At 42.7% G+C, this 20,091-nt stretch overlaps 2 protein-coding genes across 2 annotated transcripts; both read right to left on the bottom strand.

The window, feature by feature from the left end:
- Positions 1 to 5,178: 5,178 nt before the first annotated feature.
- On the bottom strand, positions 5,179 to 8,271 carry LOC120746294. Its single transcript, XM_040051730.1, has 7 exons — positions 8,225 to 8,271; positions 7,877 to 8,140; positions 7,499 to 7,753; positions 7,166 to 7,414; positions 6,772 to 7,029; positions 5,748 to 6,050; positions 5,179 to 5,647 (listed from the first exon to the last, which is right to left on the bottom strand). Exons 2-7 carry the CDS (start codon positions 8,101 to 8,103, stop codon positions 5,374 to 5,376), a joined length of 1,566 nt encoding a protein of 521 aa, XP_039907664.1. The 5' UTR covers positions 8,104 to 8,140; positions 8,225 to 8,271; the 3' UTR covers positions 5,179 to 5,373.
- A 97-nt stretch (positions 8,272 to 8,368) lies between these two features.
- LOC120746298 (NACHT, LRR and PYD domains-containing protein 4B-like) lies at positions 8,369 to 13,548 on the bottom strand. Its single transcript, XM_040051738.1, has 3 exons — positions 12,874 to 13,548; positions 11,104 to 12,743; positions 8,369 to 9,067 (listed from the first exon to the last, which is right to left on the bottom strand). The coding sequence occupies exons 1-2, from the start codon at positions 12,893 to 12,895 to the stop codon at positions 11,527 to 11,529; spliced, it is 1,239 nt and encodes a 412-aa protein (XP_039907672.1). The 5' UTR covers positions 12,896 to 13,548; the 3' UTR covers positions 8,369 to 9,067; positions 11,104 to 11,526.
- Positions 13,549 to 20,091: the final 6,543 nt, after the last annotated feature.

Below are 20,091 nucleotides of genomic sequence, written 5' to 3'. Positions count from 1 at the left end.
GGAGGTCCTCGAAGTATTCCTTCCACCGCCTGACAATTTTCTCAGTCGACGTCAGCAGCGCTCCGCCAGCACTATACACAGTGCAGGTAGAGCACCGCTTTCCCCTCCTGAGACGTCTGACGGTTTGCCAGAATCTCTTCGAGGCAGTCCGAAAGTCTTTTTCCATGGCCTCTCCGAACTCCTCCCACACCCGAGTTTTTGCTTCAGCCACTGCCCGAGCCGCATTCCGCTTGGCCTGTCGATACCTGTCGGCTGCCTCCGGAGTCCCACAGGCTAACCAAGCCCGATAGGACTCCTTCTTCAGCCTGGTGGCTCCCTTCACCTCTGGTGTCCACCATTTGGTTCGGGGATTACCACCACGGCAGGCACCAACCACCTTGCGGCCGCAGCTCAGTGCAGCAGCTTCGGCAATGGAGACGCTGAACATGGTCCATTCGGACTCAATGTCCCCAGTCTCCCTCGGTATGCTGTTGAAGCTCTGCCGGAGGTGTGCGTTGAAGATCTCGCGGACTGGGGCCTCTGCTAGACGTTCCCAGCACACCCTCACTACGCGTTTAGGTGCACCAGGTCTGTCCAACGTCCTCCCCCGCCACCTGATCCAACTCACCACCAGGTGGTGATCAGTTGACAGCTCAGCCCCTCTCTTTACCCGAGTGTCCAGAACATATGGTCGCAGGTCTGCTGATACGATTACAAAATCGATCATCGACCTACGGCCTAGAGCGTCCTGGTGCCACGTGCACTTATGGACACTCTTATGTTCGAACAGGGTGTTCGTTATGGCCAAACTGTGATTAGCACAGAAGTCCAATAACAAAGCACCGCTCGGGTTCAGATCAGGGAGGCCGTTCCTCCCAGTCACGCCCCTCCAGGTCTCGCTGTCGTTACCCCCACGTGAGCATTGAAGTCTCCCAGCAGGACAACAGAGTCTCCAGGTGGAGCACCCTCCAGCACCCCCCCCCCCCCCCCCCCCAGCAGAGTCTCCAGGTGGAGCACCCTCCAGCACCCCCCCCCCCCCCCCCCCCCAGGGACTCTAAGAAGGCTGGGTACTCTGAACTGCCACTCGGCGCATAAGCGCAGATGACAGTCAGGACCCGTTCCCCGACCCTAAGGCGCAGGGAACAAACCCTCTCGTCCACCGGGAAAAACCCCAACGTACCGGCAGCAAGCCGAGGGGATATTAGAATACCCACCCCAGCCCGCCGCCTCTCACCAGGGGCAACTCCAGACTGAGACAGAGTCCAGCCCCTCTCCAGGAGACTGGTTCCAGAGCCCAAGCCATGCGTAGAGGTGAGCCCGACTATATCTAGCCGGTACCTCTCAACCTCACACACTAACTCAGGCTCCTTCCCCACCAGAGAGGTGACATTCCATGTCCCTATTGCCAGTCTTGGCAGCCGGGGGTCAGTCCGCCAGGGCCTCCGCTCCTGGCCGCCACCCGGCACACAATGCACCCGACCCCTATGGCGCCTCCTGCGGGTGGTGGGCCTGCGGGAGGATGGGCCCATGTCTCCTCTTCGGGCTGTGCCCGGCCGGGCCCCATGGACTAAGGCCCGGCCTTAGTCCATGGGCCTTAGTCCGGCATAGATGGAGAGCGCTTTAGGTTGAAGTTGTAAAATGTTGCTTTTTTTGTTTCTTTCTTTGTTTTTTGTTGGTGGTCTTTCTTGGGTTTCTGCTGCATCATGGAAGGACAGGCCCCTGTATGGTATGTACCACCGGCAGATAGAGGAGGTGGCTGACATCCAGAAATTATACCAGTGGCTGGACAAAGCTGGACTGAAAGCCAGGACAGAGGCACTAAGCATGGCAGCACAGGAACAAGCTCCGAGCACAAGATCCATAGAGGCTGGGGTCTATCACACCAGGCAAGACCCCAGGTGCAGGCTGTGTAAAGATGCCCCTGAGACAATCCATCACATAACAGCCAGTGTTGGGAAGGTTACTTTTAAAATGTATTCCACTACAGATTACAGAATACATGCCCCAAAATGTATTTTGTAATGTATTCCGTTACGTTACTCAGTGAGAGTAACGTATTCTGAATACTTTGGATTACTTAATATATTATCGTGCTTTTTATAACTATATGAATGTACTATTGCTGTGTGATTTATTACTATTACTGAAGGCTACTCGCCATACCAATACCAACTAGAGTTTTAAATCTTAATATAAAATGAGTAACAGTAGGGTGGACATGCACGTTTTGCAGCGATCTCGTATAGAAAACTATTCTGCGTGTATATAAAACAGGTCCGCAGCTCCGAACTGTAGTAAAGGGACCTCTGGCTAATACGTCGGGTTCCGTGTCGGGCTCATAGCTGAAAACTAGCTTTACTTTGTTGTCTGGGTCAACTTTGCTAGTGAGAGACAGAGAGAGGCGTTGAAAGGCTGCTCCAACGGAACTTATTGTTATAGGTCGAGTCTTAATAGCTTAAAACTGGGCTCGTCAGGCACTCTTTTTGGCTGCAGTGGTTATTATTATATTTACATGCTTCCAGCTCCAGATTCTGGTCGGTGACAACTCGTACTTTTTGACTCTCCTTTTTCTCCCTCCCTTGCACTCAGACACGTAACGGGTATCGCAGTCCATTCTTCCTTTAGCACGGACTACACTGCCCATAAGGCTACATTCTTTATGGCTATGCCTGTAACACTCTGTCTATTGCCCTCATATTAAATACTTTTTTGAACAATAATTTTAAAAATTATTTCTTCATGTCATTATGTGGGCTGCAAGTAGAGGTGACATGACATTTATTCTAAACATGAACTACTGTTACAGCAACAGACATGGACTACATGCCCCAAACAACAAACACATGCCTTCTCCTCTCGTTAACTGAGATAAACTGCTGGCATATTTGTTTTACATCTATACTGTCCAGTCTCTCCTGGTGGACATGGCAACACATTATTCATGGTTACATACAATTTTAGACTGATGTGGACCAAAGCCTAGCACATATTTGCTAACCTTGAGACCTCAGAATAGGGAGACATTCAAAAGGGCTGTTTGGGGGGGGGGGCTATACATATATATACAAAAAAACTTGAATCTTACAGTGTTTATTTATCGGATAAAACAAGTTAAATGTCACCATTATTATTGTCCGGCGGAAAACAGGCCAGGGGTGTCCAAATTCAGAGGCTGTGTCCACCTGAGGACCCGGTCTTCACGGTCTTAGTGGGCCGGGTCCTCCGAAAGCCGGGCAAACCGGAAATGAGCGACTGTGAAATTGGACGGTCTAACCTTCATGCCTCATTGAATTGCTAAATTGCAATTAATTTTCAGGACCTTAAGTGTTTTTTGTGATTTTCCCTTTTATATTATTAATTACTTAAAACCCAGGACATAATTAGGAGAAATAATTTATTTATAATTAAATTAAAAAAAATGCTTTATTATTGTGGCGGGCCGTGGTCTGCGATGCTGCTGCAGATGAGATGGACTCACCTTCACTGCATCTACAATCATGCCTCACCGGCTTAAAACCTGTGCGCTGCTTGTGCTGTTGTTGTTTTTGGTGTTGATGTGTACAGCTGGCAGCAGGAGGGCTGCAGCCGTTGAATGTAGGCTACTGTTACAGCAACCAGGTGATCATTGTAAGGGTGGACAGCGTGCGGCTTGGGGTGAGCCGGAGGCTGGCGCGCCAGCGGGACCTGCCAAGCTGGAGATGGAGGTCGAGGTGCGCGGGGGTCCTGCCTGAGGGCGGCATGCTGTCCGCCCGTCTGCCCAGCTGCCTCTGAGCCCCGGCTCACTTCCACTCCTGCTGCGCCGCTGCTGCTTGCCATATGGGTGGCCATCAGGCCAGCTCCCGGGCTTCCGCTGGAGGCGCGGGCGACCGCCAGAGCGGACACTTCCCCGTCGCTCGGCCAGGGCATGGGGTGCCGATGGTCCGGGCCGATTCCCTCGCCTGCTCGCGGAGTGGGGTAAAGCGGGCGATGGGACTGGTGCGATACTGGTATGCGGCAGGGCATGTTCTCCGATGCCACTGCAGGTTTGGTGGTGGTGATGTGTACGGCTGCCAGCGGGAGAGCTGCAGCCGTTGAATGTACTGTTACAGCAACCGTGTGATTATTGTAAGAATAAATGATGCGGCGAAAATGCCATCGGGTCTGCCGTGGTGGCGATCTTTTTTTTTTTTTTTTTTTTTTGTTAATCTTAAGTGCACGCAAACCAGTAAACAAATGAAAACAAATACTGTTGATAAATTATAATACAAAAATTACAATTAAAATTCTCAACAACAAAAACAATTGGTAAAAATATAATTAATATGTAAACAACTGTCATGAATCGCTGTGCGGCAGGCAGGAGTTGGACCCAAAATGCAGGCACTCAGGCACGAGGTTTAAACACAAAGAACTCAGCTTTATTTGCTGGCAGGGGAAAGTTATACAAAAGCAAACTGAACTAAACTGGAAACTCACAAACTGAGACACAGGGAGATCAACACAGCATGAGGGAGACCAGGGCCGTGCAGAGAGGTTTAAAGGGGCGGGTGCTCAAAGTTAAAAAGGGGCACATTGAACCAGGCTGAATAACAACAACACACATTCATCAAGAATCTAACATGGGAAGGGCAGGGCTGTGTTGATCTGAGACTGTAGACATTAAAAAGTCCATAGGAGAGATGGTAGCTGATTAAACAAGTGTCATGAGATAATAACAAAATGCAAAGATTGGTGACAGCGCTTGGAACCATAAGGCAACAAAAAACTGTGAGAAATAAATTAGGCTCTGCCTGTGAATCACTCTTTGCTTCTCTTCTTCCTTCCATCCCATCATTTCATATATCACTCTCCACTTGCTGTCTATGTGAGAACAAGGCACAACTTGCTATTGCAATAAACTATAATCTAATTATCCACACCTAACAACTCTTGCACTTAATCTATAATAAAATGATGACAGAAAAATGTTATAGCACTGCCTTTAGTAGCCTCACACAGCTCCTATATGAACACGCATGCGTTATTTTCAGACAGGTGGGGATTATGTACCCCCCCCCCCCCCCCTCCTCATCGTTAGTGATCTAGTCCAGTATGTACTTCAGCGTGACATAGCCAATTAACCAATACCTGCCTGTTATATGTCAGCTGATCTATCTATGAAGTTTTGATTGGTTAATTTGATTTTTTTTCTGTTTCCTGTCTTGTATTTAAGCAATTTTCCACAATGTTTTACTATGACCCTGATGAAAGCCACAAGCCGAAACGCGTTGGTCAATTATTAAAGTTGTTCATCTTCCCTTAAGTGTTGCTGGAGTTCCTGCATTCTAATTGATTGCTGCACATTATATTATTGTAGTGTGTGTGAACAGGCTGATGGTTATTGGTGCCTCCCTGAGAAGGATCAGTGTGTGACACTCACTCCAGGACTTGGACTTTGTGCAGATGTGTGATGAGAGGGAGCAGCAGCTGGTCAGTGAGCTGACAGTGACTGAGGTCCAGCTCTGTCAGCCCTTCACACGAGTCCAGCATCTGGACCAAAGACCTACAGGCCCTCTGATCCAGCGTGCTGTGACTGAGATCCAGCTCTCCACCCAGAGCTCTACACAGGGACACCGCCCGCCTCACTGTGTCCCTCTCACTGTTCACAGGAACCAGAGACAGCAGCTGGACGAGGACAGTTTTACTGACTCTAAACAGGACAAACAGAGCAAAGAGAAACTGTCAGGATGCATCAACACCAGTGTGAACGAGCTTCTCTCTGGTTTAGACTCTTCTGTGGTCTTTCCCACCTGAGGCGGACCCTGTGGAGGACAGGAAACAGCAGGTCCAGCACGCTGTCCTCCACCTCACAGTCTCGCAGGTTGAGCTGTGTGTCCCGGCTGCTGTGTGTCAGGATGGTGGAGACGGCCCTGCAGTCATCAGCAGTCAGACTCAGAGGCTCAGGCTGATCCTCCTCTGGTAGCTCCACACAGGAGGAGCAGGACAGATCCAAGCTGTGCTGCAGAGTCCTCAGCAGGCCTGACACTGCCTCCTGCTGGACGTCACAGGCAACACAGCAGTGGATGAACCTTAGCAGCTGATTCCTTTCAACACTGCAAGGAAAACACATGGAGACAGAAAAACTGAAATTATAGATGCTGTGAAAAAACTGCTAGCTTGAAGAAAATGTGTTGATCTTTGAAACTAAAGGATTTTGAGAACAGCATCTATGAACTAGCAGCAAATACATTATTGTAATTAGATGCTGGATTTATGCACTCTCATGTTATTAAACGAGTGACAAAGTCACACTGAGCCCAGTTTTTCCAATAAGCCTTCAGCTTATTGTTTGAGCAACTGTCAAAAGTAGCCAACAACACATTCATGTAATATTTCTAATTAGAAAATTACTAATGATTAGTAAATATCATTCATTATTATTTGAAGGCAAAGTTAATCAATGATCAATTTGCCACTTGTGGATACAGTAAAGTTTTACTGTGTAACTTTTTTTTTATTTCTAAGAAAAGTAAATTTATATCACATTCACTCTGCCTGCTGTTTTTTTATTTTATTTTGAAGACTTTAAAAGTTTCCTTTTAGTTTCTTGTTCAGCTGTTCAGAAAATATTTTCCAAGCAGTAAAAGTAAAATGTTAGTTTATGTTAAGTATGTTATTATGATAAAATTTATATTAAAAAAAAAACATTTAAAAAAAATAATAATAAATTAGGTAAAAAAACGCAGTCCTCCATGACAGCGGCTGAATAAAGTCCAGTGTGTTGTTCAGCACTCACACAGGTGCAGCACAGAGAAACGAGCTCTAATATCTGACCTGAGATGAGAAACCTTCTCCAGCATGAAGAGGATGGACTCTGCTCCCTCTGCTGGTATGGAGGTCCACAGGAGGTTCAGTTTGACTCCGTCTCCGTGTTTGAGGATGAAGATCAGAGCAGCACAGTCCACTGAGTCCAGCTCTCTGCAGCTCAGGTTGATCACATGACCAAATGACCTCAGTAAACTGGGCACAGCGTGACTGTCATGAGCTCTGCAGAGCTCTCTGATGGAGCTCATCACAAAGCTGGGACTGGGCCTGAAAACAAACAGTTTCTTTCCACCTTTGTTTAAAGGATCCATAAACTGCTGATTAAAGATGAGACAGCATTTCAAATCCTCCTGATTAAACAGCAGAAACTGTGTTTGGTAAAAGATCAAACTACATTCAGCACCTTTTAAACACAATCCTGTCCAGAAAGGGAAGCAGACGTGTGGTTTCCTCCTGTAAGAAGAGGTTCTTCCTCAGGTCCACAGTGATGGTCTGAGCTGACGCCTGCTGCAGCAGATAGTGAAGAAGCTCCCAGTTCAGACAGCAGGAGGTCAGGTCTCCACCAACCTTACTCAAGAAGGACAACGTCAAGTCCTTGTCCTGGATTTCATGGAGGAGACACAGAAGCTGCTGGAAGCTCTCTTCACTCAGTCTGCAGAGATCATAAATATAAAATAAGCTTTAAAATAAAAATGTACATTTTATTTGGCCTGTGATGTTCAGGAAAGACATTTACTTGACTGTTAGAGGACCATCATGGAGCAACAGTGTAATCAGACCCTGAGCAGGGATGCAGGTCTCAGTCAGGTCTAACCGTCCGACTGTCCAGTATCTCAGCAGGGAAGCCAAACTACTGACAGCCCTCAACATTACTCTCTGTGATGGTCGGGCTTTCTTAGGCACAAGAGAAAGCTCTTCCACAGCCAGTGGACAGACCACTCTGCCTCTTCTTACCCACTGAAACAGGAGCAAGGACATGTCGATGGAAAGCCTGAAGATCAAAGAGACAAAAGAGCAGAAATGATAATGAAGAACCACCAAGAACCAAAGATTCAAAGTGGACAGCAGATAAATGGTGTTATAAGAACAAGAGAGTCATGATTTCACTTCCTGCCTCAGACTGTGTAGTTGTGTTGTGTGTCTAAAGAGGAGAGCAGCTGCTCTGGCAGACATCTTGTTGGGTGTGAGGATGAGATCCACTTTAGAGCCACACAGTCTGAGAACTCTCCCCACAGACCAGCAGCTTTTCCTGTGTAACTCTCCTGTTAACAGCAGCTGGAACCCCAGGAGCTGCAGCAGAGACTCCAGCTGCTGGGCCTCCTCTCTGGATCTTACAGACATGGATGTACACACACTCTGGAAGAAGTCTGGATCACAGCTGGAACACAGTGGAGATGAAATCAAAGAACATGCTGAAAATATTCTGCAAATGAAAAAAATAATTAAAACCTGTCTTAGTTACCTGAGCTGTGAGATGTAAGGCAGACACTGCAGGAAACTCCTCACTTCACTCTCTTCATGTGAGCAGTCTGTCAGCTCCACTTGTTTCTTCTCTGGTTGGAGTTTCAGCACTTCCAGGAGGATGGAGGTCTTTCTCTCTGAGAGGTTTATGGACCAGACTGCAGGAGCTGACTGGAAAACTGACTGTAATGATGGAAGGACACTCAAGCCTGTTTTAGTCTCATAAGAGTACAGGTCCATGAGGAAGTCACAACATTTCCCTTTAAGAGGACTGTTTTGGAATCTGCACACTAATGATAACAGCTCCAGTATCTTCCCTCCTGTCTGCTGTTCTCTCTCTGCTGCTCCGATGATCAGATTAATCAAGAACTTATTTTGATCTGAGAGATTTTCTGATGACTGAAAGAAACTTTAGATTCCAAGATGATATTTATAAATAATAAGTCAATATTTTAATTCTGTGTCATAATTTCTGGACGTAGCCTTTCTCTCTGCCTTCTCTCCAAGCACAACACATTTGAAGTTAAAGACAGATGAAACATGTATGAGGTTATAAATAGATTAATATGCATACAAGCAGTATACCTGAGTGAGTGGATGTTGGGTAAACACTGTAAGAGAAACTTGCTGACAGATTGGTAAACAGAACTTCTGTGATCCCAGTGGAGGCCGACTTTAACCTTCTCTGCACTTTTCTGCAGGACTTTTCGAGCTCGGTCATAGAGTTGTGTTTGACTGTTCACTGACAGGTGCAGCTGGTTCTCAGCAAAGTGAAGTAAGCTGATGTAATCCACCTCCACCTCACTGAGAAGACAAATGGTCCACAGCTGCCATGATAAGAGTCCTACAAATGGAAATTCATTAAAGAGCTTCATATTAATTGACAAGTAATCAGATCGTAACAACCATGGAGTCTATTTTGTTTATTAATCCAGAAACAGATTTAAAATATTTGTTCTTTTCATTCTAGATTCTGCACCACAACAACTGCAAGACGCTGCATTGACCACTCTGCAACAGGTCCATTCCAATTGTGCTGTTAACATGTACAGGCTAAAGACTGATGCACAGAACTTTAGGTTGCATTTTGCCATTTTTGGTTACCCTTAGTTTGGCCACTGAATTAAAAGTCTGCAGAAAGCATTTTATCAGCTAAAGCTAGAAGAGCTTCAAGACGGTTTAAAGCATAAATTTCAGTGAATTCCCAGTTTATATGTTGTAGAGAATTTATGAAGTTTTGTGAATCTTGCTCCATCTCTTCTTTAGTTACATTAACATGTGTAAATGACCACGGCAGACCCGGGTGTACATTGATGGTTTGTTGCATCTTTATTCAACCACTTTTTCCACACACGGTTGCTGTAACCTTACAATGGGCCGCAGCTCTGCTGCTGCGAGCCACACACATCAACAACAACACCATGACAGGACCCTGCACCACTCTTAAGCTGGTGAGGCGTGATTGCGTACAGGTGCATCCACCTTCCCTGCTGTGGCACCGCCGCCACAACATTTTTCATCTATCAACAGATAATTAGTGTTCCACTGAGTTTGAAAAAATATTATTACTTTTAAAATCATTTCAAAGTTTTCTAACCCATGATTAAGCATGACGGGGTTGGTGGTGGGTCAGTGATGGTCAGGGAAGGCATATCCATGGAGAAATGCACAGACCTCTACAGGCTAGGCCACAACACCCTGACTGCCATTAGGTATCAGGATGAAACCCTTGGACCCATGTCAGACCCTACACTGGACCCTGGGTTCCTCCTGCTGCACAGCAATGCCCGGCCTCATGTGACATCCAACAAAATACCTCTGACCTATCATGTTTTGGTCCATCCAAAATCACAACAAGGGTTTGACGAAAGCTTTGTTTTGATAGCATCAGTGAAGCATGGTGGTAGCACCATGATGATTGCTACAAGTGAGAAAGCTGTAATTAAAAAAATCATGAATGTTTGAATTTATCAAGAGAAAAGGGAACGGCTCAGATAGTCATGTATCTTTTAAATGGAGAGTAAGTGTTGTCACGATCCTGGGTCTTATGACCCAGTGTTTTGAGTTTTAGTTCATTTTGATGTTTATAGTATGTTTAAGCTCATTAGGTCTCCTATGTTCATTTGCTTATTAGTTCCCCCTTGTGTTTCCAACCCATGTTAAGTCTTCCCTGCTCTTCATGTGTTTCATGTCTGTGTCTTACGTTGTCAAGTTCTGGTTGTCATGTCTGCGTCTCATTATGTTTCCTATTTTATTTTGAAGAGATCTTGTGTTTTTATATTATGGATTATGTTTTGAGTCCTTTGTTGTACTGTTTCTTGTTTCCCTAGGTCTCAGTTATGGTTATCATAGGTTTAGTTCTTTGCCTTTGTAATATGGCTTCCCTGTGTTCCATGTTGTGTCTACTGTGACGTTTTTGTACCATGTTTCAGGTTCCTATGTTCTGTCTCCCCAGTTGCTGTTAAGTTTACATGTCTAGAGTTCAGTCAGTGTGTTTCCTGTTTTACTTTGAAGGTCTGTGTCTCATGTCAGTGTTTCTAGGTTTGCTTCCCTTGTCTCGTCCAGCCTGATTACTCCCAGCTGTGCTCTCCTTCTGTGTCTTGTTCCCTCGTTATCCCTCTGTGTATTTGAGCCCTGTGTTTCTCTTTGTCAGTGTCGTAGTCTCCCTCATGGCTGTGTTTCCCTGTGTGTCAGGTTAGCCATGCCCCAGTTTAGTTTTGCTATATTTTTGTGCCATTCTGCAATAAAGCAGCTTTTTGAGTTTTATTCCTGCGTGGTGAGTTTTGCGTTGGGTCCTTCTCTTGCCTGTACACAGCCGAAACATGACAAGTGTACTTTGAAAGATGTGAGCGAACATGTAAATTACATGCTCTCACTTACCTTTGGAGTTTGCGCAGACATCCTAGTAATGGTCTCACTCCTTGTTTTGATACTGTGGTATCCTCCAAGTTCAGCTGTATTTTCCTCTTCTTACTCTGGCTGATTATATAGGACACAGCATAGCATTGCTGAGGATCGAGAGTCTCCCCACTAAGATCAAGACAGTAGTCCAGTTTATCCAGAAGATAAACACAGGCTTCAGCAGACTGAGACTCATAGAGACACTGACATAAGAACAGCAAGTCTATTTCACAGTCCTCAGTGTCACTACGATCTACAAAGGTGGTCACCAAGTGTTTGAAGAACCAGCCAGATGTTTCTCTGAGCTGCTGAGAAGTAAACAGAAATTGTAAAAAGTCCATGTTCTTCTCATTCAACAGTCCACACAAAAAAGGGACCAAATGCTTCATGTGGTTGATGTCGTCAGTCAGACACTGTTGGACAACACTTCTGATCCTTTCTGGGTCCTTCAGGAGCCACAGAGCTGCAAAAACCTCCTGAACTGTGTAGTGGAGAAAAGCACACAGGGGTTTTTTTTAGAACGGGACCGGCTTGAATTAGAAGTCTGTTCATAAAGCCCAAATTAGAAGACCTGCCAATCTGGAATAGTAGTGATGGGGGTAGTGATGTCAGGTCCACATTTTTTCCTTCTGTTGCACAAAAAGCAGCCTCAGATAAAGACAGTACTGCATCCCATTTAGTGCTTTCATTTTCAGATGTCTTGCCAACATTTCTCTGAATGCAGAAATGGAGGATATTGAGGTATATTTTGGTAACTGTGCAGGGATGTGGACAGAAAACTGTGTCCTCAAAACTAAAGCAGGCAACCACCATCAGGGCGTACATGGGGACGTGGCACAGAGAGAACAACTCCAAGTTACACAAAACTTTGCTGAAGTGTTCCTCACTCAGATTCTTGGATAAGTATTCTCTGATGCCCTGCTCACTGAAGCCTTTCACTTCCACTCTGAGACAGTCCCAACCTAACAGGAAGTCTGCTGACTCCACCTCTGGTCTGCAGGTGATGATGATCTTTGCTTCAGGTAGAAGTATCTTCTGTATGAGCTTACACACCACAGAAGTAGAGGGGATATCTGTAACGCCATCAAAAATGATAGTAACATTGTCAGCATTATTCTTTATGTCCTCTAAGACTTTGTCTTTGCCTTCATCTGGTTCATTGAACACACTGAAGAGAAGATCCTCCAGTTTATGGACCTCTGTGATGTTGGGTGTTTCTCTCATATCAAAGTAGAACATGTAATCTAGATCCTTGTTGTCTTTCTCTGACCACACTTTCAACATCTGATGGACCACAGCCGTTTTCCCAATTCCAGGTTTTCCTACCAAAAGGATTTTTCTTTCATACGTTTTCAGCAGTTCACTGGGGGAAGTTTCCTGTTTGTCCTCAGGTATGTAGGCCTTTAGTTTTTTAGTACGAACCTTCCTGCTTTTCTTGATCTTTGACTTTTTTATTTTGGATGGTGAAGCCTGTCCTTGTGTGTCTAACACAAGTGAAGTGTACGACAAAGATGTCTCCTTGTTGAACAGGACTGCTTTACTTTGGGTACATGATCTTTCTGAAATCTTCTGAGCTTTGGATTTCAGCTTTTGCTGGTATCTGTGGCACGGGCTGGGGCCTGAAAGTAAGGAGAAATTAATTAAAAAGTAATTTAGTAATTTAACTCATGTGTCACTGAACAACACTGCATTTTAAATGAGTGTGATCACATGAAATTATGCCACAGACTTCAGTTTGTTTAAAAATACCTTGTAAATACGTTACATCCATGTTGGTGTCCTCCTTGAAGGAAAAGCAGCTGATCCAGTAGTTCAGGTCAAATTTGTCTTTCAAAGAAGAGTCTGTCTCTGTATTTTCCAGAACAGACTGTGAGCTTTCTGTGAATCTCTTTCTTGTTATATCAATAATCCTGAGAAACTCATAGCAAGCTGCTTCTCCCTTTTTTATGACAGAGTCCACAATTCTTCTCCTTTTGTCAAAGTCGTCACTCTCTGTCTTTATATCACTGACTTCTTCCTCTGAGAAAACTCCTCTCTGGTACAGATTCTCCACAATCACAGCAGTGAGCCCCTTTAATGTTCTCACCAGGTTGAGTCTGGCCCTCCTGACGTACTCCACTGCTGACTGAGGAGAACAAGCTATGTTTCCTTTGTTTCCTGGATTTCAGTAGTTTCTGTTCAAAAAATATAAATTTAAACAAAATATATTTCATTTCAAAGATTCAGACTATTAAATATAAAGCATGATAAAAGAAACAGACTTTATCTCCACCCAACACTAATTTATCTTAGATTGACGTCCCACTGATCACATCCTGTGTCAAACAAGCTGGTTTAAAGGGGGGAGGGACTAAAACTGCATTTAAAACAAACACACACAACTGCTTAATTTAAAAAACAAATTTAATACGGACAAAAGTAGAATTTGTTTTTCCACACTTTAATTTAATGCTTAATTATTGAGCCACTTTATTTTATTTTTGATGTTGCTCTTGATCCTATCACTGCTAGGCTTTTGTTTTAAATTGATGTTTCAAGTGTATTTATAATTTATTCTCAGTCTTCTATTGTTTTTCCTGTCTATTGATTTTATTTTCTTATTTTCTTTAAATGACTTTTTCTCTTCTTTTTGCAAAGAAACTTGTAATTCTGGTTTTGATAAGTGCTAAGCATTTACTCATTTTACATCCTCAAAACTTTCTCAATGCACAGCGAGTCTTAGTGACTTGCATAGTAATCTCTTTAAATATGCATGTGTCACATGCTCATGTCAATGATTATTTATTCATTCATTCATTCATTTATTTGTTATTTAATAGCTCAGACATTCTCTAGCAAGATCTCCACACGTCTGAAACTTACTCCAAATTCATGTTATACATTTTATATTTTTTTTAAGAACCATATTCGTCTCAGCTCTGTTTTTTAAAACTTTTTATGCTTTAAGCTGAGTTTATTTAAACTCCAAACCTTGTACCTCACAAGTGGGAGATTTTAACACAAAACAGTGGAGCTGCTCTTCCTTCTTGTTTTGCTTCTTTATGGTTATTAACCTGCCAGCATGTGCATGTTTCCAGAGGAGAGGGGATGCATGTTCTCTAACTACAGACTACTGATCCAAAAACAGGCTTTACTGAATTGTATATATTTTTTAAGTAGTGTTGTTTTGTTGAGTCACCATTTCACAGAGTTGCATTAAATACAATAATATAGATGTATTCTTCTTCATGTAGGTCTACTCCAGTCATAAAAAAATAAAATTCTTGTCTGTATATGTGATTTAAACAACCATATTCTTGTGCTGGACATTCTAGGCTGGAATTTCTAATCCTTATATTTTGATTTAAAAACTATAAAATGTTATACAATAGATTTTTGTTTAAAAAAATAAAAATCTACAAACCCCTTTGAAACCCCGTACTCAAAGCTTCTTCAGTTTACCATGGACCAAGTAAAAGTGAAGATGGTTGTGTCCAATCTGAAGGCTCCCAGGTCCTCATATTTGCAGATCACATAAACAAATTGAACAAACGTTAAAGACAAAAATCATAATGCATAGCTTCCACTGTGTGACTCATTGATACTTGTTCAACCTATACATGAACCAAAAGTGACCAAAAACCAAACAGCAGATAAGCTTTAGTACAAAGAGATGACTGATTTTGTTGTGTCACTGGCAAAATTATTAAATTAAGCATTTACAGAAATGGTTACGATGTAGCACCAAAGTATCACACCCTTTAATGTCATACACCACACGCTTAAAGACAGAAGTAGTTCAGATTTACTTAGTATGTGGAAGCAATGCTGTTTTTTCCCCTCTAAGCATTTTTACTTACAGCTCTTTAATGGTTTTGTAACACATACAAATACTGTATCTACGTTTCTTTCTTCGCCCAGGTTTGAATTATTTTACATTTAACATCCGCCAATTTAAGCAATAGCCATCATTTTATCAGCTAGTTAAGAATATCTGGTTTCTTCAAAGCAGTCACTTTATTGTGGATCTCAATAAGACGTTTCCCAATAAAGATGCATCAGAAATTAAAAGTATAACAATTATTTTTGAGAATATTTTACAGCTTTTGGTCATGTAGGGAGTATTTCCGACACTGCTGTTATCATCATCATCATCACTGAAATAAGCCAACTTAAAAAAATGTATTGAGCTAAAAATGTCTGCATAACATCAAAAAACCATTGTCAAGTCAAGTCAAGTCAAGTTGGCTTTATTGTCACTTCAACCATATACAGTTAGTACACAGTGAAGCGAAACAACGTTCCTCCAGGACCAAGGTGCTACATGCAACATAAATTACAACATAAATTAACAAAAACTAACTATCTAAGGAAGACTTCTTTTTTTTTTTTTTTGTTAACAGACAGCAGACAACAAAGTGCATGTGCAAATGTGCAAACAAGAGCAACAAAGTGACAGTGTGACAAAAAAAAAACCCAGCAAAAATTAGGAAGTAAAGAAGTTAGTGCAAAAAGTCCAGTAATAATATTGTGCAAAAGAGCATTTACAGGTTGGTGTGTACGATAGTTTGGTGGTGTAGGTCAGTGTGTATGCGCTTGTGTTGATTAGTCAGTCCAGTCTCAAAGTTTTGAGGTAGTTGAGTTAAGCTGAGTGATAATGTGTGTGTGTGTGTGTGTGTGTGTGTGTGTGTGTGTGTGTGTGTGTGTGTGTGTGTGTGTGTGTGTGTGTGTGTGTTTATCAGCCCAGTCCCTTTTTGCTGAGGAGACGGATGGCTTGTGGAAAAAAGCTGTTGCACAGTCTGGATGTGTGTGCCCGAATGCTTCGGTACCTTTTTCCAGATGGCAGGAGTGTGAAGAGTGTGTGAGAGGGGTGTGTCCGATCAGCCACAATGCTGGTGGCTTTGCGAATGCAGCATGTGGTGTAGATGTCCTCAATAGAGGGGAGAGAGACCCCGATGATCTTCTCTGCTGTTCCCACTATCCGCTGTAGGGTCTTTGGCACAGTTCCCAAACCAGACAGTGATGCAGCCGCTCAGGATGCTCTCGATAGTTCCTGGTGGTCAGGATTGGTGGTGGAAGCTGGGCCTTTCTCAGTCTTCTCAGAAAGAAGAGACGCTGTTGGGCTTTCTTGTGCAGGGAGCTGGTGTTGAGGGACCAGCCGAGGTCCTTCTCCAGGTGGACGCCCAGGAATTTGGTCATTAATGAGACCCATGGTCATTAAGCGAGGCGCTGACCTCATTATGCTTCCCACTCTTCAGCCAAAGCAGTAATGAAATACAAACAGTTTTTAACTGTTCTGTTGCTCTACTGTAGGTGTTGTGTAGCTAAACTCACATAATTAGATACACGGGTTTGGTTAATTCCACAAACGTTTCTTCCATGTTTTTTTTTTTCAGGTTTGCAGTATTATACAACCACAGTTTGCAAAACATAAACGAATGGACTACTTTCATAACCTTCTTCTGGCTTCTGCTCTGCAAGACTTTGAAACACACTTCAACCATAAACTCTCCGTTTTTAATTACACCTCAAAACACATTTGTTCACACCTGTATACACTTTATCATTACCATGGTCATGCATTTGTTCCCTTGATAAATTCAAATTCAAATTCAAATTCAAATTCAAATTTTATTTGTCACGTACACAGTCATACACAGTACGATATGTAGTGAAATGCTTGGACAACTGCTCGTGACCTAAAGAAAACAAAAAAAAAGGAAAGGCTATGAATAAGATAGGAAATAAATATGAAAAATTAAAAAGGGTAAATTTAACTAGGAAGGAATAAAATATAAATTAAGGTTAAAAATGAAATAACTGTACAACACAAATTAGAATGAAGGGTAAATTTAACTGGGAAGAATAAGATAAAATATATAAATTAAAGTTGAAAATAAAATAACTGTACAACAAAATACACAATATAGAACTATATAAGAATGTATGAAGAAATCTAAATATAAATAATATATACACAATAACAGCAGCTGTACAAGTATTAACCGGAAATGAAGAATATAGTGACCAGTGTTGTGCAAAAACAAAGTCCAGAAAGTCCAGTGTGTGTGTAAGAACTGTATGTGTGGGTCAGTACTGTGTGGTGGTGTGATTGAGAGACCGTATCGCCTGCGGGAAGAAGCTCCTCCTCAGTCTCTCTGTGTTGGTCTTCAGGGAGCGGAATCGCTTTCCTGACCTCAACAGAGAGAACAGTCCGTTGTTGGGATGGCTGAGGTCCTTCACGATCTTCCTGGCCTTGGTCCAGCACCGCCTGCTGTAGATTGAGTGCAGGTCAGGGAGCTCGGAGCGGATGGTGCGCTCAGCTGACCGCACAACCCTCTGTAGAGCTTGTCTGTCCTGCATGGTGCTGTTCCCGAACCAGGTTAAGATGTTTCCCGCCAGGATGCTCTCTATGGTGCACGAGTAAAAGTTCCTGAGCACCTTGGAGGGCAGTTGGAAGTCTCTCAAGCGTCTGAGGTGGTAGAGACGCTGTCGGGCCTTTTTCACCACGGTGTTGATGTGACAGGACCATGACAGGTCCTGCGTGATGTGAACTCCGAGGTATTTGAAGCTGTCCACTCTCTCCACTGGGCACTCGTTGATGACGGGGGTCTGGTAGTTCCTCTCCTGCTTTGTGCTGAAGTCCACTATCAGCTCCTTTGTCTTACTGACGTTTAGAAGGAGGTTGTTCCTCTGGCACCAGTTCTCCAGATTCCTAATCTCCTTCAGGTAGGCCGTCTCGTTGTTATCAGAGATCAGGCCCACCACGATGGTGTCGTCAGCAAACTTGATGATGGTGGTGGAGCTGGTAGTGGCCACACAGTCATATGTGTACAAAGAGTACAGCAGGGGGCACAGAACACACCCCTGGGGGGCTCCAGTGCTGAGAGTGGTGGAGGCTGAGACATGTCCGCCCATCCTTACTGCCTGTGGTCTGCCAGTTAGGAAGTTGGAGATCCACTGACACATAGATGAGCTGAGTCCCAGATGCTCCAGCTTGGTGGTGAGGGTGGAGGGAATTATGGTGTTAAATGCAGAGCTATAGTCTATGAAGAGCATTTTAACATAATTCCCCCTTCTAGTGTCCAAGTGAGTGAGTGATGTGTGGAGGAGACTTTTATAGTTTTGCTTTGTGGTTTTATTCAGTTATTTTATTCCTTTGTAACTGCGTTTTTAAGTTGTTGTAGTAATGTAATATCACTTATGGAGTCTAAATTGACGTGTTTAAATGTGTCCTTGATTTAACCCACAAATAATTAAGTCATATGGTGATTATTCACTTTTCGTGAAGCTCGGCACACGCAGAGAAATCATTCAGGGGTCATGACTGTGAAACAGACTCCTTTTCAAAGATATACACATCACAAATGTCTCTGGATACAAAAACATCAACAACACAAGAAAGAAATATCTGTTTAGAAACATCTGGAAAAACACAAGAAGACTCTCACTCCTCTTTAACTTTCATAGCTGAAAAGGCTCTCAGCTGAGCTCCAGGTTTCATCATTTCCTCTTTTCTTAGTGGATCCTGTTTTTGTTTTTTACTAAATCTTTATTGCTTTGTGGTTTTCAGTCCATCGTATAAGTGAGGGACATAGACCAGAAACAGAGGAGAGCAGGTAATCATTATCAGTGTTGGTCAAGTTACTTGAAAAAAGTAATCAGTAACTAATTACTGATTACTTCCCCCAAAAAGTAATCCCGTTACTTTACTGATTACTTATTTTCAAAAGTAATTAATTACTTAGTTACTTAGTTACTTTTTAAAAACACGATTTACAACCTGAAGAGGTGATAAAGCGATAGATCTTTCAGCCCAATTCTACTTTTTCTGCATAATCCATCATACAAAATGTAATCAAATGGAAAAGTCTCTTTTTTTTTTAACTTGTTTTATCAGTTTTAATCTTTTAACTTTATGCATGAAGCAAAAATAAAATTATATGCACCATTCTCTGACTTGAAGAAATTAGTTTAACATTTAAACCTATTTTCTGCACATTCCAGCACATAAAATAAAATATTTTTTGTGTTTACACTCAGTCTTTCAAATATATGCAAGTAAAACACAGCAGAAAATAAATAAAGTCAAAGACTCAGCGGTCCTTTTGCTCTAATTTCACCTGTAAAGTTGAAGAATCCGCGAGTTTCTCTGTGAATTTCCCATTACGTCGTAGCACACTTGGTGCTTGTTTAGGGGTTTTTTTTGCTGTAAAAAGAAGTTTTCTTCCCACGCACAACGGACACTAATGTTTTTGTCACTTTTAATGCAATCAAACTCAAAGTAAGGTCAGTACTTCCACGCTTTAAACGCTGCACGCTCATACTCTCTCCCACACTCGATATATTATCCATTGTTGATCTGCACACAGCTGTTGTCACTAACAGTGCACTCGCTTACGTCACTGTCATGAGACATTCTCGCAAAAAAAAATCACGGTTTTAGTAACGCAGTAACACAGCGTTCCTACGGGAAAGTAACGGTAATCTAATTACCGTTTTTGCAATAGTAATCCCTTACTTTACTAGTTACTTGAAAAAGGTAATCAGATTACAGTAACGCGTTACTTGTAACGCGTTACTGCCCATCTCTGATCATTATATCTGTGAGCTGAAACATGACTAGTTTAAATATTGATAAGATACTTTGAATAGGAAGAAGAAATCATCTGTGGTATTCATGTCATAACATAATTTAATATTTAAAGAAAAACCTAACATTAAATTTGTGTATCAAACAGGTATTGTGATTTTTTTTTTAGTGTATTTTACAGTCACTAACTCATCCTGTAAAATAAGACACAGAAAAAAGCGTTGGTTATGCAGCACAGTGCAAAAGTCTTGAACCACCCATCACATCTTTATATTTTGCTTCTAAGGATTCAGATGTTTCTTTAATTTTTAAAAAATGGGCTAAAATCGCCCCTGCTTCAAACCATCTTTTTTTTTAAAAAAGTAACATACCTGAGCAGCAAAGCAGAGCCTCCC

This window comes from Simochromis diagramma, unplaced genomic scaffold, assembly GCF_900408965.1.
Source record: "Simochromis diagramma unplaced genomic scaffold, fSimDia1.1 OVJJ01000107.1, whole genome shotgun sequence".
Classification (NCBI taxonomy): Eukaryota; Metazoa; Chordata; class Actinopteri; order Cichliformes; family Cichlidae; genus Simochromis; species Simochromis diagramma.
Note: the sequence above shows the minus strand (reverse complement) of the source record. Positions and strands in the feature narration are given on the sequence as shown.